We start from the raw sequence: 15,928 nt of genomic DNA, 5'->3' as shown, positions 1-15,928 counted from the left end.
CAGCGCATAATTATTTGGTCAAATTGCGCACTTGTGATTTCTCAAACTGCGCTAATAAAAAAGTCAAACTGCATATTTTACAACTCAAATTGCATTATTTTTATTCGTACCTTTTTCATAAGCTATCTCTTTAAAAGCAAATATCAGATCGATAACATGTACTCAATAAAAGGAAAAATTATTTTTGAAGATAGTCAAGGAAATGTTTTTGATGAGAGCGGGAATGAAGCAATGGACTGGGATTAGGAAGTTGATCCTCATAATTTGGAGAACCTAACCAACCTAACACGCTATTTGAATAAGCAAGTACAGCCGGAAATGGACTTAGACAGTCCGGATTGTGTTGAAAAAATGGAAACAATAGAAGAACCTTGAAGAGAAAAAAACGAAAAGCAATAATAAAAAAAAAAATCTATATTCTGATGACCAAAAAACGTTATTTATATATCTTCACAAGATAAAATTGTTAAACGCAGCTGAATCGGCTCGGAGAGTGGGAGTGAAAGTACGTACAGGGCAAGCGTGGTCAGCAAGAACGAAGGAAGATCCTAACTGGAATATATACGAAAAGCAAACAAATCAGAACAAAATTGGTACAGGTCAGCTACAGGAGAAGCATAAAGCTTTTCTTCTTGATTATTTTGATGAGTATCCTTCAGCTCGAGTTAAAGATGCAATTGATGGCCTTACAGAAAACTTCGAAAACTTCTCCTTGAAAGAGACTGTTGTGGGAAAGTACATTAGAGAGGATTGCAATTTAACAATAAAAAAAGTTACCCGCCATCCACATGCAAGAAACACTGACAATACTCGTAAAGAAAGACACGACTGGGTGAAAACTTGGTCGAAAACAGATATGGATTTCAATAGTAATTGTGTCTTTATTGACGAAAGCGCTTTCGACATTAATATGAGGCCACCAACAGCTAGATCTGCTCGAGGTACGCCAGCCATAATTACTACGCCAACAACAAGGGCTATAAGCCATACGATTCTTGGTGCAATATGTCCTATGGGAGTCGTCAACATGGAGATCAGAGTTCCTTTAAAATCAAAAAGAATGAAAGCTGCAGGAAGCCGCAAAAGAAAAAGTCCAGCAGCGAAAAAACCAGCAACAGGTGGCACCAATTCAGGTCATTACGTTAGATTTATAAACTCAACGTTGGATGAGATGGACAAGTATCCGGAAATGAAAGGATTTTATTTGGTTATGGACAACTCGCCTATTCATGACAAAAAGAGTGGAGAGATTGACAAGATGATTGAAGATAGAGGCTATAAGTGTGTTTATCTCCCGAAGTACTCACCAGAACTTAATCCTATTGAACAGTTTTGGGTAAGCGTCAAACGCAAAGTAAGAAGAAGCCAATTTGGTAATACAGAGGACCTCAAGGCAAGAATAAGCGAGGCTTGCGATGCTGTTCCTGCACAGCATATGAAAAACTTTATTCAACACTCTGTTAACGTGTTTGAGAAATACTTAAATGATATACCGATTTAAAAGATAAATCTTTTATATAATTCATAATATGTAGCATATGAAATAAACTGATGCATTTTTCTTCCTGACAACCCACTAACAATATGATATAAAATTAATAAACCTTTTTCAATTTCTCTATATGGACCTGGATATTCAATTGATCCGTATATAACATTTAAAAAATAAAATTCTGGTATATAACCTAATTGTTCCAACAATACATCTTTAATAAATCTTATAAATTTTACATCTTTTAATTCTGATCTATGATCCAGTTCATATTTAGAAATAGACATTCATTTGCTATCAATTTATTTACTTCTTTATTTAAAATATCTTTGTGTAAACTTTCCTCTTCACTTTCTGTCATTATTTTTATTATATATTGATATTCAATTTTTTAAACAACATCAGCTTTTTTATGTTTATAACAGTTATAGTTAAGTATTTATATTTTAGCAATATATGATTATGACATAATCAGCTATTCCAAAAGTAAATAAAATACTAATGAACAGTCTCCCTACGCTACGATACTCTTTTTATAACGAATAAATAAAAGAGTTTTATTGGTCAATTCGATTTTAAATACAGCAATTTTTTTTTTGAAACTACGTATAATAGAGACGAGTAGTCGTGCTTTGACATAGATAGTTACTTGAAAATATATGGCTAATAAAATATTAATTATTTCATACATTTCAGTTCTTTTTTTTCATAATCTCGCAATTATATTTTTCTTTTTAATCAGTATGATGAACAAAACTACTTTGTCGCAAAAAAATTAGCCATAAGGGAGATAGCGATAAAGAGTTGACTTTGAGGATACTGAATATCAGCCAAAAGATGCTACGGGTGGAACTTTGCAAAAACCATTGTATCGATTGGATAATCTTTCTGATATTTCTATATCGTCTGAAGAAGAAGAAATAGAAACGTTAGCACAAGCTATGGAAGAGCTTGATTTAGGTGGAATACCACTTCCAGATATGGTGTAGACATCAACTAAATACAAACCAACCCAAGTTACTCAATTACTTTGATGCAAAACACGAGTATGAAGCTTCCTAAAGCTGCTAAAGAGACTGTTATTGCAGCCTGTAACTTCTACAAAGAATGGAAACCTAATGAAGGAACGGTATTACCAGGATACAAGCTAGCATCTGAAATCAAGAAGAAAAGCAATAATATTAAGCTTACGGAGGAACACTCTCAATTCATTGAAGACTACATCCAAGAGCACCCTACTTGCATCGTAAAAGATGTTACAGAGCTTCTCCTTGCCAAATTTATCGGTCGACCCATTAACTGTTTACTGCCACATAACCGAAAAGCTTGAATTTACACTCCCCTTAAACCACCCTTTATGCATTAATCCCCTCTTAATTGAATATTTGGTAAACTCCGTTGTAACATAAGCACAGTCCCGTTGTAAAATAATAAAAATGGATTTGGCACCGTTTTAACTTAGGTGTAGCCCGTTGTAAAATATGAGGTCACAAATCACCTGGTTTCAAATTTTGTTTTCTTAACGGCTTCAGTCTAATATCTTAACGCGTTTTTGCTAAAAATTGAAATGGGTATAAATAGCAGTCATAGATTCTCTACCCAAGTAAACTCTCACACAAACTTAATATAATCACAAAGGAATCATAGACGGCTTCGAATCATATTGAGAAGTAGCAATCGTTGTTTTGCAAGAAATTATAAATCTCTTCCCTATCAAGATTGAAAAGACAAAGATGAGGTTTGGAACACAATCGCTAGACTTTGCAAAGTACAGAAAGCGGACTGCAGAGAATTGGACAGGGTCATTTGGACTGATGATTCTACTTTTGAGGAAGAGCATATTCTAGGCAAACAAGAGTATGGAGAAAGTCTGGAGAAAGATATGAGGAAGCTTGCCTAGCCCCCCACATTCAAAAGTGGGGGATATTCGTTGATAGTTTGGGAAGGCATTATCTTCAGCAATAAGACTCCTCTGGTGTTTATGAAAAAAGATAAACGCACGGCGGTGGGTTTTATAGAGCAGATGTATGGACCAGCCTTATTGAATTTTTACAGCAGCCTGCCAAATCCAATCCTTATAGAAGATAATGCGCCTGTCCGCACTGCAAATTATGCAAGAAAGCAGAGGGAAGAGCATGGGTTTGAAAAGTTGAAACGGCTCGCACAGTCCCCTGGTTTAAATCCTATTGAAAATTTCTGGTACCAAGTGAAGACAAAGATAAAGCTCGATGAAATGGACCTAAGGGCCATGAAGGGCTTGAAGGAGATTATGAGAAATATGTGGGATTAAATTCCCAAGGCATACAATCAATAAGCTTATAGATATCATGCCAAAATGCATAAAGGCAGTAATAATGAGCAGAGGATGGCCCCTCGCTGGTAAACTTTGTTTGCTAACTGAAACTGTTTTTTTTTTTGTTTTTTTTTTTGTCTTTTTTTTATACATATATACCAGAAGTATCGCCTCGATATTCTCTTTATCGACACTCATTCCTTAGATTGTACCTTGAAGGTTGCTGATTGAAGGCAAAATGCACCTTGTGTAGCATCATAATTTTTGGAAACTCAAAACAAGTTCACTATTTTTTCGGTTATTATGGTACCCTGAAAGTGTATGACACTCCGTGCATTTGGGTAGATCTGGCATCAAAGAGGGTACATAATAAAGTTTATTTACAAAGAATTGTGCTTATTAAAAGAAGAAATAATACATGATTTAAATAAGAATAAGAATACGATCGTATATGAGGATAGCTACAGTAGGATATTAAACATTAATTATTGAGATCGTTGTTCAATAGAGATAGAGGAAAGAACGGTATGTTGATTATCTTCTTCAAAGCTTTCAACATTAGCTTGATCATTGGAAGGTACCCAGCCTGTGGAGGGAGCAGTAGCTACCATACTAGGAAGTACGATTGAAGCAGCAATACCTTCACTAACCCGTTTTTCAGAGTATTTGGGCGCAGCATCATGCTTGAAGCTTTCTAAACCTGACTGGACGTTACTGAATGCATTGCTCCATGTAATGCGCTCATTTCCAGCTACATAAACTGTGGGTGACGCCAAATGTTCGTTCTTTCCAAGGTATCGTTGACGAGCTTTAGGGTTAAAGAAGAAGACAAAACTAAAGAGTTCATCAGGTATCAGGCGAATGACAACACCAATGGGAATTGAAATAAGCCCAACGCAGACAGAGATTGCCCAAGAGACACCATCGATGCGAACTACTTGGAAGGCAGCTCCACCAAAGTTAACAATGATACTCTGTAAGCCGACACAAAGGAAGAAGATAAAGAGGAAAAACTTGTTAGAAAGAATGTTGTGGAAAATATTGAGGTGAGAGTCAATACGACGACAGTTGATTTCGTTAAAGATTTGGCAAAAGACAAAGGTGTTGAAGACGATTGTCTGCAAAATAGGGTCATCTGCCTCGTAGTGTAGAATGTCACTGTACAATAAGACGACAGTCACAATGATCTGAAATATACTTTGGCCGATGATCATCTTCCACATCTTGAATGTGATCAAAGGCGATGTACGAGCTTCAGGAGGACGGTCTAAGAGCTCTTCGGTAGGTGGGTCAGTAGCCAAGGCAAGGGCAGCAAAGGTATCCATAATCAAATTAACCCATAACAGTTGAACAGCAGTCAATACAGACTTTTGCTTTGAACTGGCAACAGCAGAGATAAAAGTAAGTATGACGGCAGTAATGTTGACAGTGATTTGGAACTCCAAGAATTTCTTGACGGAATCATTAACACAGCGACCCCACATGATAGCTTTGACAATACTGGCAAAATTATCATCCATCAGAATGATACTGGATGCTTCCTTGGCCACTTCTGTACCAGTGATACCCATAGAAAAGCCAACGTCAGCAAGTTTAAGGGCAGGACCATCATTGGTACCATCACCTGTGACAGCAACAATGTCACCAAGCTCACGAAGTCTTCTCACGAGTATTTGCTTATCTTCAGGACTGGAGCGAGCCAAAACTTGTAGACGAGGAAGAATAGCGTCCATTTGATGTGTAGGCAGGTTACGGAAGACAGGACCTTCCATTACGATACCACCTGGGGTATAGATACCACATTGCTTGGCAATACTCTTGGCCGTTACGACATTATCACCCGTGACCATACGAATAAAGACACCAGCCTTTTGACAAGCTTTGACAGCTTCTTTGACACCGGGGCGAAGAGGATCTTCAATACCAACGACACCAACCAGAGTTAGTCCCTTGTTGTCAATCAAGTCCTCATAAGGTACTTCAGTCTCTTCACCTACGACCTTTTCATGACCCTTGTAAGGAGGCCAGTGCTCGAAATCACGGAAAGCAATACCAATAGTACGAAGACTACGTGTGGCGTAACTTTGGATGATTCTGTCTATACGTTTTCTATCTTCGGATGATAAGACACGTGTCTTGATGTCATCAGCATCAGTATACTTGGCGGCGTTCAAGGTCAGGATATGTGAGCAATGTTCAGCCAGGATTTCGGATGCACCCTTAACGTAAGCACGATAGATGGCCTTGCCTGAAGGAAGTGTCATGCGAACAACAGTAGCCATGGACTTACGTTCTGAGCTAAAAGGAAACAGTTGAATGACAGGCCATCGTTGACGAACGTCTTGAAAGTTGTCCGATCCAAGGTTCTTGGCAAATTGAAGCAGAGCAGTTTCTGTCTTATTACCGACAAAGGAAGGATTTCCTTGCTCATCTGTGCTTTCAAATGCTGTGGAGTTGATAGAGATTGCTTCATTCACTAGTTGGATGACAGGGGTAGGCAATTTTTGTGCAAGCGTGTTGATATCATACAGGTCAACACGGTCAGCAGGTGGGCTTTGCAAGAATCTAAATGAGGATCCCAGAGTACCAGCGACGACGGTCATTTTGTTTTGAGTCAGTGTTCCTGTCTTATCAGAGCATACTGTAGTTGCATTACCCATGGTTTCACATGCAGCCAGGACACGAACAAGGTTGTTATCCTTGAGCATACGTTGTGTAGCATAAGCAAGAGCTAACAGCAGTCACAATAAAAGTGAGCCTAGAGCAATATATACATTGTTTGTTCTTACCTAAAGTAACAGCGAGAGGCAGGCCTTCTGGAACAGCGACAACAACAATAGTGACAACGACAATAAAAATATCCATAATGTTTGAGACAATGGTAGTAGCTGAGTGAGGAATACCGTATCTCCAACCAGCAAAATAACGAATGAGCAAGACGATGAGCATGAGAATACCTGCGGCTGAACCAAGTTTAGCAATCATGGCTGCTAGTCCGTTAAGCTTTTCTTGAAGAGGAGTACTTTCATTATCTGAACGAAGGGCCATCATAGTACGACCAAAGTAAGAATGAACACCAACACCAGTGACGAGATAAGTGCAGACACCTTCTAATACCTTTGAACCTGAGATGATGAAAGGATCTGGTAAGTTCTTGTGGTGATCAATCTGAATCTTTTCGACAACAGAGCTTGAGCTGCTCACAGAAGATCTTGTGTTTTGCTGTGGTACTGTCAACAGATTGGATGGGGGCACATTCTCTTCAGCATAAAGACGATAGCAGGATTCAAAAGTTTGTTTACGAACAGCATCTGATTCGCCGGTTGCAGCCGATTCATCACATCGAACGTTATGTCCTTCAATAAATATGCCGTCAGCTGCAACAATATCACCTGGTTCTAGATGAAGGACGTCCCCGACTTGTATATCATAAATGGAAATAAAGACAGTTTTACCATCACGTGTTGCCTATTATAGAGTTTAAATATACAAAAAGGAATATATGCATTATAGATTACCTTGACTGTTCGATCTTCCTTTTTAGCATTCAATTTTCGAAATTGTTTTTCTTTTTGAAAGTCATTGACACTTCCTACCGTGACAACAATCACAATAGCTACAATGATAGCCACACCTTCAACCCATTTAACACCTGGTATCTTATTTCCTTGAGCATCATACTCTGGTTGACCAATATCTTCATATAGCCCTACAGCCAAAGAGACAATAGCAGCCACAGCTAATAGAATCTAATATGATATGAATATAGAATCTTGATAATATTTGTATATATATATTACAAGTGTTTTGTCATTAAATGCCATCCACATGAGTTGAAGTAATGATTTTCCTTTGACAGCAGGTAATACATTTTCACCAAAGATGGCTCTTCGTTGATAAAAGGGTTTTCCATCGTCTCTTAGTGGTTCATTTGTTTCATTGTTAAAGTTGGGTTGTTTTACAAGTGATTGATCCGAAATGATTTCATTCAGAGTGATATTTGAGTCAATATTAGATTGAGTAGATAGACCTCTTTGAGTATTAGCATGTAATCCTTTAGATACACCATTTAAGCCACCATAAGCGTGAAGTAGTGATATATTCTTTGGATCCTGTAGTGCAGATAATTGATCTGGTGTAAACGCAAATGGGTTTGATGGATTAGAGTGAGGTGTTGTCAGATTATCCCTCATATCTACTGAAATAGTCTCTTTATTTAATGCTGATGCTTCTTCTTCTTGTTTAGATGACATATTGATAGCATTTATTTTGAAGAAAAATGAAAATGAGTGAATTTAATGTATTTATATTATAAATTAAGGAATTCTAGGAAAGTAAAAATTAAATGACCGATCATACAATTTCTTTCAATTCTACACTGAAAGTTCTAAAGTTTATTTACTGAGAGGGAAGAATTAACAAAATAGGAAGGAAATCCTTTTTTTGTTTAGGGTTACTGCGATCCATACCATATAAGGTAAATGACATCTTTCCTAATGGGATCGACGTTTACATTTCAAATAACGAGCGCATTTCACTCACAGACAGTTTGTTATTCTTGACAATACCATCACCCAGAGCACCCTTGGATAAGAGAGCCTACAGATAGTGTAAATATATTGTATGCCACGTCATCATCTTACCTTCTTTTCTTGTAGTTGAATAATCTTTTCTTCTACAGTGTTGTCAATCATCAATCTTGTTACATAAACGGGTAATCTTTGTCCAATTCTGTGGACCCTATCGATCGCTTGTTCTTCTAATGCTGGATTCCACCAAATATCCATCAAGATGACACGATTTGCTGCTGTTAAATTCAACCTAAACAAATGGTCAGCTATTGCTATCGTCACTTCATTATATATTTACCCTAGTGACCCACACTTTAATGATATCAGCATGACAGTACATTTTGGATCATACTTTAATGCTAATAAACTTCTCTCACGTTCCTGAGAAGACATGGAACCATCATCTATGGAAAAATCATAAACATCCTTTTCTTTACTTTATAAACTTACATCTGCAGTATTTAAACCCATGTCTCGTCAGCGGTTCGTCTAACAAATCAAGCATAGAAGTGAATTGTGAAAAGATAATTGTCTTTTCATTTGGATTCGTCTCTCTTGTTTTGTTTAAAATATCAAGCATTTTATCAATCTTGGTACTCGTCTTAAATATTCCGATATCATTTATCTGTGATTGACAAGGTAAGCAGTAATAAGAACAGGAAGGTTCCATGGAACTACTTGTAAATTCTTAGTATTCTATACAAGCAAAAAATGTATCACATTCATTACTTTCCACACAACTCACAGCTGCTACTATTAGCTATGTCTTGTTCGTTTAGAATATCCATCATGTCCTTGTCATTCATTGATTTAAGTATCAAATTTGGATGATCACATGCCTGTCTTAGTCTCAACAGTAAACAAAGCATATTCAAGTAGGCTGATTGTCCATGACTCAACAACTCTCTTACACTATTCTGAGTCTTTTGCTTCAACAGGTTATACAGTCTTCGTTCACTATCTGAAAATTCAAGTAAAATGTCCTTCTTTTCTCTTTTAGGTAATTCCAACCGAGGCTTTTCCTTGAGGATATCTTTGGTTCTTCGTAGCATAGTGGCCATCAATACTGCCTTTAATCGATTCATCGCCAGACTAGATTGCCCATTTTGTATAGGTATCGATATCGTCTTTCTGAACATTGAATAGTTGTTTAAAGGCTGAATCTTTAAAAATCTAAATAAACTATATAGTTCGTCTACATTATTCTGAATGGGTGTACCAGTCAGACACCATCTCTTTTTGGATATCAATGTTGAGCATGACACACTTGACCTTGTACTCTTATTCTTTATTTGCTGTGCTTCATCCAATACAACACGATACCATTTCATTTGGAACAATGGCCCATACTCGCTCGTAATTTTGACTTCTTCATCTTTAGGATTCGTCGGCATGTCTCCAGATACAACCTGATATGTTGTAATCACAATGTCATAGTCATAAAAGGTATTCACATCCCTTGTTCGGCTAGGCCCATGATGAACCAAGACCTTAAACGCTCCCTTCTCTGTCTTTGATCTGATCTCATCCGCCCATTGTTGAATAAGTGCAAGGGGAGTGATGATCAACGTAATCCTCTTTTCATCTGGAACTCTTGTTGAGGCAATCAACCCAATCGTTTGAATCGTTTTGCCTAATCCCATGTCATCTGCTAGTATGCCTCCTTGGCTCTTTTCATTACTTTCTCTGTCGATCATCCAGTTTACTCCTTGGACTTGATGCTCCATTAACTGAATAGTCAATCCTTCTATATATCCGTCATCTTCACCGTCTCCTTCTTCTTCTTCTTGATCTTGCCCTTCTTCTATTGAGCCTTGCTTATAATCGTCCTCATCAGAATCAAGAATAATCACTGGCTTCTTTTTTCGCCTTTTGGTTTTCATAGGCACAACACTAGGTATACTCTCTAGTAATTGCTGTATATCTCTTTGTGTCTGTTGGTCGTTTATTCCCATAGTTGGCCTGCCACCATAGTAGTATTCTGTACTGCGTATCGTTTGTTGCTCAGGTTGATTTAATCTCACATGAGGATTAGAGTATCTGCACTGTGGATTATAAAACGGTGGCTCCGATAGATACATTCGTCGTTCTTGGAAGTATTGTGCTATTACCTTGACATGATGTGGTCGACAGTAGATGATGATATACAGAGGCGTCCTCATCGAGGTCACTTTGTTTCTTGGAATGATCGCATCCCACCAGACCATTTGATAATCAACCAATGGTCCTAATACCTTGGTATCGCTAAATGGTATCCACCCCAGTGATTGAATAGGCGCCGTGCGGGATGTGACAGCAAATGAATAATTATCATTATGCCTTCTACCTTCAGGTATCACTTGAACTAGTTCAAAGAAATCATCTTTGGTCAAGTTGAGTGGTCGCAGTGTTACAATTTCTGTCTTGATCATGCCAATACAGACATTACGATTCGTCATCTCTTCATCAACAATCACTTCGTCTTCTTGTTCTTTTCTCAGTCGCTCTTCTTCTTCTCTCTTCAATCGTTCTTCTTGCTCTTTTCTTAGTCGCTCTTCTCCTTCTCTTCTGAGCTTCTCTTGTTCAAGACTTTTCTGTTCATTCAACTTTTGCTGAAGTGCAAAATATTTCGACTCTATCTTACTTTGCTTTAGCTCTTCTTCCTCTTGTCTTGCCTTTTCTCTCATCATTCTCTCTTCTTCTAATCTCAATCGTTCTTGTTCTTTCTTTAGTTCCTCTTGTCTTCGCGCTTCTTCTTCCAGCCTCAATCTTTCTCGTTTTTGTGCTTCTTCCAGTCTATACTGTGCTTCTTGTTTTCGTATTTCTTCCAACCTTTGGATTTCTTCTTGCTGTTTATTTTTCTCTAGCTCCAGTCGTTCTTCATACTGCTGTGTAAACAACCTTTTCTTTTCTTCCTCTTCTTGACGTCTTTTTTCCAAATATTCCTTTGCTAGTTCTTCTTCTTCTTGCAGTTCTTTCTCTTGACTTTTCATTGTTTTCTCTTCTGATGCCTTCTTTTTGACTTGTACTTTTTCTGGGCTAGTCTGCTTGAGCATATCTTGCATAGCCTTTATTTTTTTCTGCTCCTTTTTTCTTTGCACTTCATTTGATTGTTTCAGTAGCACAAGTGACTCCTGCAGGACTTTTTTTTGTGAAAACATAAACTGTTCATGTTGCTGTTTAAGTTGTCGACTCAGCTCTTCCTTGGCCTTGTGTTCCTCGAGCTTTTTTTGTGACAATTCTAGCTTTTGCCTATCTTTCATTTCTTGACGTCGACGCATTTGTTCCATAAACAATGCTTGTCGAGACGGCTTCTTATCCGTAATGGTCAACTCTTGCATTGACTGAGTGGGTGTTTCTGGTTGAGTGAGATCGATCACCATAGGTTGCGATCGGGCAAAAGAAGGTAAGTCGACAACACTGGACGTCTATTCAAACAAATTAATTGTATTATATATAAACAACACATTGTCTTACAGAAGAGACACATGGACTGGAGTCTGCAGAGTAACTCGAGTAGGAATTATTCACTCTTCGTTTCTTTGTTTCTGTATAAATGTCATCTTCTACACTCATGACTGACGACGAACGACTGTTGGGTTTAAGATCAACTGAACTTGTATCTGACATATTTATCTGTTGTCTAATCTATATACGCTTTCTTTCTATTTTATATACACACTATACACACACACATACACACACACACAACAGAAACAGCAACAGTAGATCTCTGGTAGAGGATGTATAGATCAATTGCTTAAAAAGAAGAAGTATTTTTTTTTGCTCTATTTAAAAATATAAAGAAAAAGGATCACATGACAGTATCATGTGCTCTCTACTGTTATGGCCACATGATCTTACTCGTCCATCTCCCCCTTTTTTTCTCTCTCTTATCTTTAGTCTGCATTCAAACACTTTTTTTTTTTTTTTTTTTTTTATTTAGAAGGTCCCCATCCTTCTTCTCTAGCTTGGGGATAACAGTACATGGGCGGATACATACCATAGTACATCATGCCATTAGCTTGATAGGCATTACTTGAACCGCCTTCTCTGTTATCCTCTGGTATATTGGTCGGTGGGTAATAAGGGTATGGCATGGCATACATCGGTTGACCATTGGGTCCATAGTGCATCACTGGCATGTACATCATATCGATACCATTTGGCCCGGGAGATGGGTATAACATTGGCATATATTGGCCATATCCATAAGGATTCGTGTTTTCTTTTCTGGTTGATGTTTGGGGTCTTGCTGTTTCAGGTGGCTGAATACCAAGGATGGTGTTGTTTTCAATCCAATCTGAATGGTTCTCATCGTCTAATATCACTTCAACGTCCGAATCATCGTGGTGAACAGAGGGCGATCTTTCTTCGATTCTTTCTGTGCTCTTCTCTTCTGCTATCTTTCTGTTCAGATATCCACGCGTAAGTGTCAATGGTTTCTTTTCTTGGCTAATCGTTGCTTGTTGTTCTATCCAATTGCTTTCTTCCCTTGTTGCTGGCTCGACTGTGGGCAGGCTTGGTTTAGCATAGTCAGTCCAGCTGGTGTCATGCCTTGGTTTATGGAAGCTTTCGTTTGATTGTTTGACCCATGTGTCTTGTGTAGGATCGTTATTATAAATATCATTATAGTTTGATATTTGTTCCCTTGAACTTCTTGACCTCCAATGAGAGTTGCGTCGTGAACCTGAGCGGCGTCTCCAAGAATCCTGATGTATCGGGCTTTGGCTTCCTTTCCAACCACCTTCGCTATCTCGTGTCCATGAAGAGCCAACGTTTTCATGACTTGCTTCCGTTTTATCTTCAGACCATGCTTCTTCGATAGTAGCTTGCGTTTCGCGGACATAATTTTTGCTGCTTTCGTTCCTTGAGGCTTGTTGGGGTTTGCTCCAATGATCATCCGTATAGGAATTGGACCAAGCGTTATTTGTATCATTATTGTTAGTCTCTTGTCGCAGGGTATAATTGCTTGTTTCTTGTGCTTGCTGCCATATGTTTTTATTGTTTATGTGTTGTGTTTGTTGCCTAGTGTCATTGTTTACTTCTTGTTGTTGTCTATCATGAACATGACTTGGTTCTCCTAGTTGCCAAGCGCTAGTATTGACTGATTCTTGCTTCCAAGTGTCGCTTGCGCCATAATCTTCTTCCCAAGCACCATGATCGTGTCTTCGTTCTTTAGTCATGGGCCATGAATCTGAAGAGCCATTTGATGCACATTCATATTGCTTTTCGTCAGATGGAGTGCCTTGCTTTAGTTCTGAACAGTTGTTCCACGTAGGATTGCTTGCAATAGAAGTTTGATCCTTTTTAGACTCCCAGGTATTGCCATGATTATTCCAGCTTGGCTGCTCTTGCTTGTCATTGGTAGTGGTGTTGGTGATATGAGGGGAGACGGTATCTGTAGCCCTTCTTCGATCAGTCACAGGCGTTCGGCTTCCCCAGCTTTGGTTTGAAGCTAAATCAGAAAACGGGTGAATAAATTTTATAATTTTTAAAGCTAACACTTACACCTTGATGTGGTCCTGTTATAGCCTTGCTTTCCTTGGCTGGATGGTGGGCGCTTTGGGCTTACGTGCGCTAAAATGCCGCTTGCCATTGATTCTTGCAAAGCAAACGCGTTCCATGCACTGCTGGAGGGGGCCGGTCTTGGCGGTGATCTTGATGGCGTGTGGCTTTGTCTTGTCTGGACGGAACCAGAAGAATCCCGACGAGAGACATTGCCACTGGACCACTTGAACGAAGACTGGGAGTCACGTCTTGCGTTTTCAGGCTGAGTGGTGCTAGGCCTTGGGGGTTTTGAGCCCTGGTTGCTCTGCCTGGCCAGGATAGACTTTTCTGAGCCACGGCGAGAGGCATTATCGCTTGACCACTTGAACGAGGACTGTGAGCTGCGCCTCGTCTCCGGAAGCTGAGTGTCCAAGTTTGGCTGGGCGGTAGATTGGCAGCTGGAGGCAAAGCCTCGCCAAGCACTTGATCCCTTGGCTTCTTGGGACAGCTCTTCGTAGTCTTGTTTTACGGCAGCTTCGTCTTCGTCAACAATGCCCGCCGAGATGGCGTACTTGGTATTCTGCTCGCCTTCGTCCAGTGTTTCCAGGGGATGAGTTCCGTCTTGCAAGTCTTTTATGACAAAGACATCATCACTGTCCCTGATCTTGATTGCCTTTGGGGCCGCCTCTTGTTCAAATAAGTCTGTTGCCCAGTCAACAGTGGCATCAATGTCCCATTCAAGAGAGTCATCCTTGGGGGACGTGAGAGCGGTGACTGGGGCAGGCTGTTTAGGAACAATGATGGCAGGAGCAGCATTGGTAGGAGCAACATAGGTAGGACCAGCATTAGCATTGGCAGGAACAGAAACACTGGCAGAAAAACAAGAAGGCTGGACGGCAGACTCAGCAGGAACAGTGTCTTTTGGAGCAGTGGGGGAAATAAAGTTACTGTGGCTATAGTCTAACAGCTTATCAGGTGTAACAGTAGCCCAAGCGGATTGGTAACCGCCAGAAGAAGTTGAAAGGGAAGATCTAGGTGATCTTGAAAAGGTCTTACTACGACTGTCATTGCTGTCATAAGGTCGACCATGATCGCGGCTGCGACTCCAGTTGCTACCATACGAAGACTTGGCACTGGAATGAAATTTGTGCATTTGGTTACCCTTAGGCCATCTACTGTCATCTTTCTCAGAAAGAAGCTCCTCATAGCCACTATGACCCCACTTTTGATTAACAGGAGCAGAAGAGTATTTCTTTTGAGAGAATGAACCTGTAAAGAGTGTATTGCTCAGCTTATGGCTGCAACTCATATCAGAATTTTTTTTTACCTCTTCGCCACTGAGTAGGTGTTTCTTTAGCAGCCTTCTGCTTCTCAGCATATTCTTTCTCTGCCATGAGCGTGTCTGTCTCAGGATCAATAACCATAACTGGAAAACAGATATCACCATTTTCATCAATAGTATGCTGCATACAATCTTCAAAGTAGTCTTCATAATCCTCTTCACGTATAGAGATACCCTCATTCTCATCACGCCACATTTGAAATAGGTCATTTAAGCGATCAAGATCGTCGAAATTGATCTCAAATCCTGAACAAGGAACTTCTTCCATATCCATATCAGGGAATATTGGCACAACGTAGGAATGTGCTGGTTCTTGTACTTCTGTTTGTGGGCCATTGTCAGACTGATCGTCTGAGCTATAGGTGTACTCAGTATCGTACTGATTGGAATAATCAGAATCATAACGATCGGAAGAATCAGTGCACACATGATCAGTCATGCTCATCGTCTGTGAGGCGTTAGAGTCATCATCTTCTCCAAGGTGTTCAACTTTGCTTTGATTTCTTCTAGCTCTAATGATATGTGACATATTAAGGAACAGTCTGAAAGTAAAGAGAAAAAAGAGATAAGTATTCCTATTTACTTAATGCAAGCATTTTATATGCCTATCGTCCTTTGTGACTTGTTTATCACGTTTCATTACATATTCCAAATTGCTGTTTGAAAAAAACATAACAGTTGCTATTACTATACTGACGTTTTTCATATTTCTTATATGAAATGTATCCATGATATCGCTGTTATGTCTTAGAAACCCTTTT

General features: G+C 39.1%; 4 protein-coding genes across 4 annotated transcripts; 1 reads left to right on the top strand and 3 right to left on the bottom strand.

Moving 5' to 3' along the window:
• Positions 1–2,191: 2,191 nt before the first annotated feature.
• RHIMIDRAFT_291462 (uncharacterized protein) lies at positions 2,192–3,782 on the top strand (the record flags this gene model as incomplete). Its single annotated transcript, XM_023613811.1, has 3 exons — positions 2,192–2,738; positions 3,267–3,349; positions 3,410–3,782. The coding sequence occupies exons 1-3, from the start codon at positions 2,526–2,528 to the stop codon at positions 3,780–3,782; spliced, it is 669 nt and encodes a 222-aa protein (XP_023466560.1). The 5' UTR covers positions 2,192–2,525.
• Positions 3,783–4,270: 488 nt separating this feature from the next.
• RHIMIDRAFT_236886 (calcium-translocating P-type ATPase) lies at positions 4,271–8,038 on the bottom strand (the record flags this gene model as incomplete). The annotated part of the gene is made up of 4 exons (XM_023608654.1): positions 4,271–6,516; positions 6,575–7,253; positions 7,304–7,534; positions 7,586–8,038. The coding sequence occupies 4 exons, from the start codon at positions 8,036–8,038 to the stop codon at positions 4,271–4,273; spliced, it is 3,609 nt and encodes a 1,202-aa protein (XP_023466559.1).
• Positions 8,039–8,132: 94 nt separating this feature from the next.
• On the bottom strand, positions 8,133–11,812 carry RHIMIDRAFT_280606 (uncharacterized protein). The gene is made up of 5 exons (XM_023612927.1): positions 9,086–11,812; positions 8,807–9,033; positions 8,655–8,760; positions 8,429–8,606; positions 8,133–8,384 (listed from the first exon to the last, which is right to left on the bottom strand). The coding sequence occupies exons 1-5, from the start codon at positions 11,716–11,718 to the stop codon at positions 8,295–8,297; spliced, it is 3,234 nt and encodes a 1,077-aa protein (XP_023466558.1). The 5' UTR covers positions 11,719–11,812; the 3' UTR covers positions 8,133–8,294.
• Positions 11,813–12,255: 443 nt separating this feature from the next.
• RHIMIDRAFT_280598 (uncharacterized protein) lies at positions 12,256–15,723 on the bottom strand. The gene is made up of 3 exons (XM_023612926.1): positions 15,153–15,723; positions 13,847–15,094; positions 12,256–13,793 (listed from the first exon to the last, which is right to left on the bottom strand). The coding sequence occupies exons 1-3, from the start codon at positions 15,694–15,696 to the stop codon at positions 12,274–12,276; spliced, it is 3,312 nt and encodes a 1,103-aa protein (XP_023466557.1). The 5' UTR covers positions 15,697–15,723; the 3' UTR covers positions 12,256–12,273.
• Between the last annotated feature and the right edge of the window lie 205 nt (positions 15,724–15,928).

This window comes from Rhizopus microsporus, assembly GCF_002708625.1.
Source record: "Rhizopus microsporus ATCC 52813 unplaced genomic scaffold scaffold_7, whole genome shotgun sequence".
NCBI classification, from domain to species: Eukaryota; Fungi; Mucoromycota; class Mucoromycetes; order Mucorales; family Rhizopodaceae; genus Rhizopus; species Rhizopus microsporus.
Note: the sequence above shows the minus strand (reverse complement) of the source record. Positions and strands in the feature narration are given on the sequence as shown.

Bases quoted from the DNA above. Each gene is read 5' to 3' on its own strand.
- RHIMIDRAFT_280606 (XM_023612927.1), bottom strand. From the start codon at position 11,718: ATGGTGATCGATCTCACTCAACCAGAAACACCCACTCAGTCAATGCAA. The intron at 8,607-8,654 runs GTAAATATATAA...CCATTTGTTTAG, and splicing joins TTAAAGTGTGGGTCACTAGG to GTTGAATTTAACAGCAGCAA. The intron at 8,385-8,428 runs GTAAGATGATGA...CACTATCTGTAG, and splicing joins TTCAACTACAAGAAAAGAAG to GCTCTCTTATCCAAGGGTGC.
- RHIMIDRAFT_280598 (XM_023612926.1), bottom strand. From the start codon at position 15,696: ATGTCACATATCATTAGAGCTAGAAGAAATCAAAGCAAAGTTGAACAC. The intron at 15,095-15,152 runs GTAAAAAAAAAT...CACTCTTTACAG, and splicing joins ACCTACTCAGTGGCGAAGAG to GTTCATTCTCTCAAAAGAAA. The intron at 13,794-13,846 runs GTAAGTGTTAGC...TTTCTGATTTAG, and splicing joins TAACAGGACCACATCAAGGT to CTTCAAACCAAAGCTGGGGA.